Consider the following 7,999-nt stretch of genomic DNA (forward strand, 5'->3'; position numbering starts at 1 on the left):
GGAGCACAGGCTCCGGACGCGCAGGCTCAGCAGCCATGGCTCACAGGCCCAGCCACTCCGCGGCATGTGGGATCTTCCCGGACCGGGGCACGAACCCGTGTCCCCTGCATCGGCAGGCGGACTCTCAACCACTGCGCCACCAGGGAAGCCCTGGGGTCTTGCTTTTTATCTTTAAAAAATCATAAGAATTTGGCCTTCTACTCAAGAATTTATCTGGCTTTGTCCTAATGTAAAAATAATGTTTTTGCTAGAGTATTTCTCAGTTTTCTTTAAACTCATACCACTTTTTGATTAATATAAAAATCTAACAATGCCTTCTGGAAGTTTTAATACCTACTTCGACCTCCCTCCCCAATTGAGGGTCACCTATAGCAGGATCCAGTCTGTTTTCAGTATAGTCCTACTAGCAAAGGTTTTTTTACATATGACTTTGCATATTTTATGTAATGAAAAAAGATTTCAAATATAAAAGTGAAATAATGAATATGCTTTCTCAAATAACATAAGCCTCTTCCCATTTGAGAACCATTCATCTAAGGAGACTTTCTAGATTTATTTCATGCTTTGTGTGTCCTGGTAGCCTCTTCTGTATTGGTTAGGAGTGCTTTTAGATGCAAGTAAAAACTCCCACAACAGTGACTTAAGCAAACAAGATATTTAATTATTTCCGATAATAACCAGCCATAAGGAAGATGATTCCAGGGTCAGTTCAGCAGCTCAGTAATAACAGGTCTCTGGGCTGGCGTCTCAGTGCTGCTTCCCTGATGGCCCCAAGATGACTGTCATAGCCCCGTGCATCACTTCCTGTCACAAAGAAGAGGGCAAGTGGGAAACACCCTTTTACTTGTTTTGCTCATTTGTCAGTGAGGAAGAACTTTCCAGAACCGCATCTCTGCCATGAGACTTCCCCATCTACTTCCTTGGCTTCTAGGAGTTGTGTTTCAAACCCACTCCTAGACCAGCCACTGGCAAAGAGGAACGAGGGGGCATATGCAGCTGAGATCAGTCATGATGCAGCCCATCTCCCAGGACATGTGCAACATGGACTTGTACAAACCTCCCCTTGTTTTTGCTCACCCCTCCCCTCACTAGAATGTGAGCTCCTTGAGGACAGAGGTTTTTGTTTTGTTCACTGCTCTATTCCCAGTACCTAGAACAATGCCCAGGAATGCAGTAAATAGTCATCAAGTGAAGGAAGGGAGGAAGGAATGGCTAAAGAAGCAGGAGATATAGGCTGTAGGTAACCCGCAGTGTCTATCAGCCCCGACAGTATACAACCCTAGCTTGATCACTGTGATAGCACTGAGTGACTCTGCTGATCACCGGGGCTCTGACCTGAATCCTTGTGTCTTTCCTCCCAGGGAGTGAGCCATAGCTGGAGGCTACTCTTGTGCCAATGACCCTTCCCAATTCCTCCAGCGTCTTGGAAGACAAGATGTGTGAGGGGAACAAGACCACCACGCCCAACCCCCAAATGATGCCCCTGGTGGTGGTCCTGAGCGCCATCTCCTTGGTCACAGTGGGACTCAACCTGCTGGTCCTGTATGCTGTGCACAGCGAGCGGAAGCTACACACGGTGGGAAACCTGTACATTGTCAGCCTCTCGGTGGCCGATCTGATTGTGGGGGCCATCGTCATGCCCGTGAACATCCTCTACCTCCTCATGTCCAGGTGGTCCCTGGGACGCCCTCTCTGCCTCTTTTGGCTTTCCATGGACTATGTGGCCAGCACAGCGTCCATTTTCAGCGTCTTCATCTTGTGCGTTGATCGCTACCGCTCTGTGCAGCAGCCCCTCAGATACCTGAGGTATCGTACCAAGACCCGAGCGTCGGCCACCATCTTGGCAGCCTGGTTTCTCTCCTTCCTGTGGGTTATTCCCATTCTGGGCTGGCATCGCTTCATGTCGAAGACCTCAGGGCACCGGGAGGACAGGTGCGAGACCGACTTCTACGATGTCACCTGGTTCAAGGTCATGACTGCCATCATCAACTTCTACCTGCCCACCTCGCTCATGCTCTGGTTCTATGCTAAGATCTACAAGGCTGTACAGCAGCACCGTCAGCAGCGGGAGCTCATCAACGGATCCCTCCCGTCCTTCTCTGAAGATAAGCTGAAGCCAGAGAACCTCAGGGTGGGCGCTAAGAAACCAGGGAAGGAGTCTCCCTGGGAAGTTCTGAAAAGGAAGCCGAAAGATGCCGGTGGTGGACCTGTCTTGAAGCCAGCATCCCAAGACCCAAAGGAGATAAAGTCTCCAGGTGTCTTCAGCCAAGAGAAGGATGGAGGACTGGACAAATTCCATTGCTCCCCAATTAACATTGTGCAGACGCAGATGGAGGCAGACGGGAGTGGCCGGGAATACGTAGCCATCAGCCAGAGCCAGAGCCAGCTCGAGATGGGCGAGCAGGGCCTGAACATGCATGGGGCCAAGGAGATACTAGAGGATCAGATCCTAGGTGACAGCCAGTCCTTCTCCCGGACAGACTCAGACACCCCCCCAGAGTTGGCACGAGGGGAAGCCAAATCGAAAAGTGAGTCTAGCACAGGCCTGGATTATATCAAGTTCACCTGGAAGAGGCTTTGCTCACATTCAAGACAGTACGTGTCTGTGTTGCACACGAACCGAGAACGGAAGGCCGCCAAACAATTGGGTTTTATCATGGTGGCCTTCATCGTTTGCTGGATTCCTTACTTCGTCTTCTTCATGGTCATTGCCTTCTGCGAGAGCTGCTGTAACCAACATGTGCACATGTTCACCATCTGGCTGGGCTACATCAACTCCACGTTGAACCCCCTCATCTACCCCTTGTGCAACGAGAACTTCAAGAAGACGTTCAAGAAAATTCTGCACATTCGCTCCTAAGGGAGGCTACAAGGGCATGCAACTAAGTGATGCTTACGATGTCCCTGAAGGAAATAGAGGAGGAAGCCTGTGCATTGCCAGACACCTGGGCTTTCTGGAGCCAAAAGAACAGCCTTAGGGGCTGGGTAGTTTGGAAAGATCATAGGCACCGTTGGAAGAAGAGCAGATGGCGGTGGTCAGCAGAGAGACTGTACCCTGAGAGCAGAATACTTCCAAGAGAATCCGATCTGGTTGGGCTCTCCTGCTCCTCGGGAAATGTGGGCGCCTCAGACTCACATTGTAATTCAAGCTTTCAGACTCGAATTAATGGGCAACCAAAGGGACAGGTGGGTAGAGTTTCCAGTAGAGAAGTAGGCAGAACTCTGGAGCCTTCCTGGAATGGAGCTATACGACTGTGCAGAGACCTTATATTGATACACACAGACAGATGCTGTCCGCTGCCAGGGGTCACCTTGAGAGGCAGGACAGCTATTCCCCTGTGACTGCTACTTCTCAGAACACCTCTCCTCTGAGCCTCTTTTACAGCCTTCTCCAGACCCAGTGTTTGAACCACCTTGGAAATTCTGCCTCATTATTTCTCACTCACGCACATCTTAGAGTTGATAGGAAATTGTGCAGTCTGCACATCCATCATTTTCAAACCCAAATTCCTTTTTTGCTATAAAAAAAAGACTAAATGCTGCCCTCAAAGAGAAAAGAATATTTTTTAAATGGTTGTTCATTAAAAACCAAAAAGGGGAGTGTGGGGAGAAGAAAGCCATATTTATTGAGGGCTGTGCCAGGTTGATGTCATTTAAGCCCCATGACACCCCACAACGGGAGGGTGGTATTACTAGAGAAGCAGACTGAAGTGCAGCAAGATGAAATAAGGTGGCTGAGATCACACAGCTAGTTATAGGAGAGCTAGAGTGAACATCCTGTGGTTTCAGCTCATCGTAACACATTTTCTACTAAAGGCAACAATTTGTTCTATTCAGCACGCACACACACACACACACACACACACACACACACACACGCAATTCCTGAGAGTGGTGGCAATTCTCAAGAGTATATTGAGGGCTTCCCTGGTGGCACAGTGGTTAAGAATCCGCCTGCCAACACAGGGGACATGGGTTCGAGCCCTGGTCAGGGAAGATCCCACATGCTGCGGAGCAACTAAGCCTGTGCGCCACAACTACTGAAGCCTGCACGCCTAGAGCCTGTGCTCTGCAACGAGAGAAGCCACCGTAATGAGAAGTCCGCGCACTGCAACGAAGAGTAGGCCCCGCTCACTGCAACTAGAGAAAGCCTGCGTGCAGCAATGAGGACCCAACACAGCCAAAAATAAATAAGTAAACTTATTTTTTATAAAAAGGGGGGTGCTTCTCTGGTGGCTCAGTGGTTGAGAGTCCGCCTGCCGATGCAGGGGACACGGGTTCGTGCCCCGGTCTGGGAAGATCCCACATGCCACGGAGCGGCTGGGCCTGTGAGCCATGGCCGCTGAGCCTGCGCGTCCGGAGCATGTGCTCTGCAGCAGGAGAGGCCACAACAGTGAGAGGCCCGCGTACCACAAACAAAAAAAAGGGTATATTGAGAGCAGGAAGAGCTGACATAGAAGATGTTTGTGGCCACAGAGGTGACACTTTTGAAGGGACAGTGTGCATTTTCATCTGTGAGTTTTGCTGTTGATCCAAGAAAAGTCATCGTGTTCTTTTATAGGCACACCTCTTAAGTCAAAACTAGCAAAGGCATGGGAACACGCAGATTTACTTGGTGTTTATGTTGCAATCTGGTTGTGTTTTATATTTTAAAACTCAATGCTAAACTGTAATATATGTAGCTAGTGGGAGTGCCTGTACAAGCTGGTAATTTATGTCTTATGTTCCTGTTTGCATGATCTGTTAAAATGAGAGATTTTTTACCTACCTAAAATGTGATCTTTGAAACTGTACTGTTACAAGTTTGATTGATTTAATACTACCTTTCTGAGTCTCTTGGACTGAGAAGATGTATTGAAATGTAATGTCAAATGTTATAAGATCTGATACAAGGTTTCTCTTTGGTTTCGTAAGGACATATACATTCACATTTGTAAACATCTTTAGAAAAGGACTGACTTTTTATAACAAGCTTCACTCTCTACTTTGCATCTCCCAAAGCTCTTCTCCCTCAAAACTGGGGGAGTTAAGGAGACTTTTATCCTGGTTTAGGTTATCCTGCAGCTGGTCTGTTTCCAGGTCAGAAACCGGGAAGAGTTGCTTCCCAGGACCCCTCAGGACCAAGGAGCACTTTTAAGTCTTTTTCAGGACTACCCCACGCAGACTAATGGCTAAGTGCCTGTTATTGATGTTGATCAACAGTTGAGGCAACTAGTGAAGAGGAGTGGTTATGAGCCCTGACTTTGGGTCAAGGAGACTTGGATTTGAATCTGACAAGAACAAAAAATGGTCACTATAAATTGCCGGAGCATAATAAACAAGGTCCATGGATTAGTGTGTACAGTGTTTACGGTGCTTGCAGAGTGAACGGTACCCAGTGGGGCTCAAGTAGTTTCAAAATATACTGAGCGTATCCTTTTGTGCTTTACCACTGTTATCTAATCTAATCTCTACAACACCTTGTGGGGCAGATTTCTGTGTTTTTACAAATAGGCAAACCAAAGCACAGAGGGATTCATAAGGACCAGGTCCAAGATCTGATTGTGGAATGGGCTTCCTCTCCACGGTATCAGCCTGCTTGTCCTATGCCTGTCTGTATGCTTGAATTAATTCTTAAATTCATGAAAGGCAAGGGACTATGGTGCAGACGTCACTCAGCCCTAGCCCACTCAGGAAAGAATCAGTGGCTGATGGCTTACACAAATCCAGTTGAAACCAGGCTCTCTGCCCAAAATATGAAAGTAAATACCTTCTTGGAAAAGGCTGTCAGAGACCTTGATTTTAGATTAAAACTTGCAGACTCAGAAGCCCCTTTGGGTTTCTTTTTATGGCCTTAAAGCTGATGAGCTTAAAGCCAATTCCTCCACTGACCAATTTGCCAAATTGACCAGATGTTGGCTTCTTTTTAACTATTTACAAGGTTTACCACAATGCATCTTGGGTGAGGTTTTTAAGAGAAGTTTTCTGCAATTGTTGTGAAGTTAGAGTAACAGATTTTTGTTTTTCTTCACAGCCACATATTGAAGAAGGTTCAATATGCTTTGTCCCCAGATCACTGCTGTTGCAGGGAGAGACCGAGTTGCAGAGAGGGGAGAAATAGAGGTGAATAGACTCCAGGTGACAGAGGGGAAAACAAGGGGTAGAAATCAGAGGAAACTAGGGGAGGCAGGGCTGTTACCGAGTCCGAGCTCCTCTTGCTCCTGCGTGAGAGGCCAGTAAATCCAGAGACAAGCTGTGGGAGCTGGGAATGGTGACTTCATCTGGGAAGCCAGTGGACCAGAAAGAAGGGGGACTAGTGTCCCAAAAAGCCGTCTTCCCGAGTTAGAATTCCGGCTTATTTTATACTAAAAGGAGAGGGGATAAAGTCCTAGTTCCGGCCAGACTCCAGAGGGGATGTGTTCATTTCTTCCTTCCTGCAGCCATTCGCAGGTGGGCCTGACCAGGATGCTTCCTGTGAGCTAAACAAAAGTATTTTCACTTAACGCTCATTACCTGGGAGGCAGGGTTCCCAGAGATGGGCCATTATGTATAATTTAAGCCTATAGGCAACATCCCTTTGGTGATTAATTTGTAATAGAATAGAAAGGTTCCTCCCTGTTACGGGGTGGGGGGTGGTCAGAGAGCAGGGATCTAGGGGAAGAGATGGGGGACACCAAGGAACAGAAGAGGGAGGAAGGGGGAAATGAAGTGTAGAGGGACAGAGATGGGGAGAGATTAAGGGGCAGAGAAATGGAGACATTTAGGGGAAGACAAAGTGAGAAACTGAGGAATGGGAAAGGAGACAGAAGGAGAAGTGAAAAGTAGGAGACAGAGCATAAACTGAGTGGCATGATATTAATACACTCAAGAAAAATCTACATTCAAGAATATATTCTTCATTAATGTGTTCATAAGTTAAATATAGTCAAAGGAAGAATAAAGCCATCCTTAATTTTTGGTAAAGAGAAAATTCTTTCAAATACCTCTCTGAAGGCAACATGAAAACCATCAACTACCCAGTTCCGCAAAAAACTGGGTTTGCCTCTTGGTGCATATCGATCCGAAAGACACAACCAAGCCCAAGAGTGGGAGAAGGAAGTATTTATTCCTTGCAGCAAGTAAGGAGAACCCTGGAGATCTTTCCCAAAGCAGTGTCTCCCCAACGGCAAAATTGGGGAAGTTTTAAGCTAGGGGTACATGTATTTTCATGAAGGAGCCTGGGCGTTGAATGAGGTCACAAGGTTCCTAAAAGGTCCACACCATCGCCATTAGGTTTCAGTTGATCTGGTGGTTGAGCACCTGAGGGTGGGGGTGAATTAAATTCTGCAAAACAGCTCAAGAAAGTGCTTCAGGCTAGTCTTCACCATTGGAACAGAAGTGGGAGTCTTTACAAATGATATGTTATTTTTGCTGTTGTTGCTTCTCTTGCCTGATAACAGTCATTTGTTCCTGCATTTTTTGTTGTTGTTGTTCCTTTAAGATCATTAATTACAGAGACCTGTTCAAAGATAAGCATTGTGGCCAGGCTTAGATCACAAAATGGCTTAGGCCAAAAATGGCTTCTCTTATGTCAAGAAAGCCAGGCCTGGGCTTCCCTGGTGGCGCAGTGGTGGAGAGTCTGCCTGCCGATGCAGGGGACATAGATTCTTGCCCCGGTCCGGGAAAATCCCACATGCCGCGGAGCGGCTGGGCCCGTGAGCCATGGCCACTGAGCCTGCGCGTCCGGAGCCTGTGCTCCGCAACGGGAGAGGCCATAACAGTGACAGGCCCACGTACCGCAAAAAAAAAAAAAAAAAAAAGGAAGCCAGGCCTAGTTCTCTTTCTCTGGGGACCCCCTACCCTGTCTGCTTACATTAGCAAAACGTCCATTTAGAAAATCCATGAGTCTGCAGATTAGCCATTTGATAAACTGGTCATTTGGTTACTTGGCTGGCGGAAAATCGCTTGTCTCTCTTTTGAAGATGGGTCTTCTAAAAGGTAGATTCAAGTCTTAACAGCAGGGCGAAGAAGATGCTGGGCT

The 7,999-nt window shown here is 47.4% G+C and overlaps 1 protein-coding gene across 1 annotated transcript in view; it reads left to right on the forward strand.

The window, feature by feature from the left end:
• Window positions 1-3,946, forward strand: part of HRH1 (histamine receptor H1) — a 101,400-nt gene extending 97,454 nt beyond the window's left edge. The window contains exon 2 of the mRNA XM_029243137.1: window positions 1,362-3,946. Within this exon, the coding sequence (XP_029098970.1) occupies window positions 1,397-2,860 (1,464 nt within the window). The 5' untranslated portion in view covers window positions 1,362-1,396 and the 3' untranslated portion in view covers window positions 2,861-3,946. The remainder of the gene's footprint in view (window positions 1-1,361) is intronic.
• Window positions 3,947-7,999: the final 4,053 nt, after the last annotated feature.

This window comes from Monodon monoceros, unplaced genomic scaffold, assembly GCF_005190385.1.
Source record: "Monodon monoceros isolate NGI ecotype Baffin Bay Population unplaced genomic scaffold, NGI_Narwhal_1 Super_Scaffold_3, whole genome shotgun sequence".
NCBI lineage: Eukaryota > Metazoa > Chordata > Mammalia > Artiodactyla > Monodontidae > Monodon > Monodon monoceros.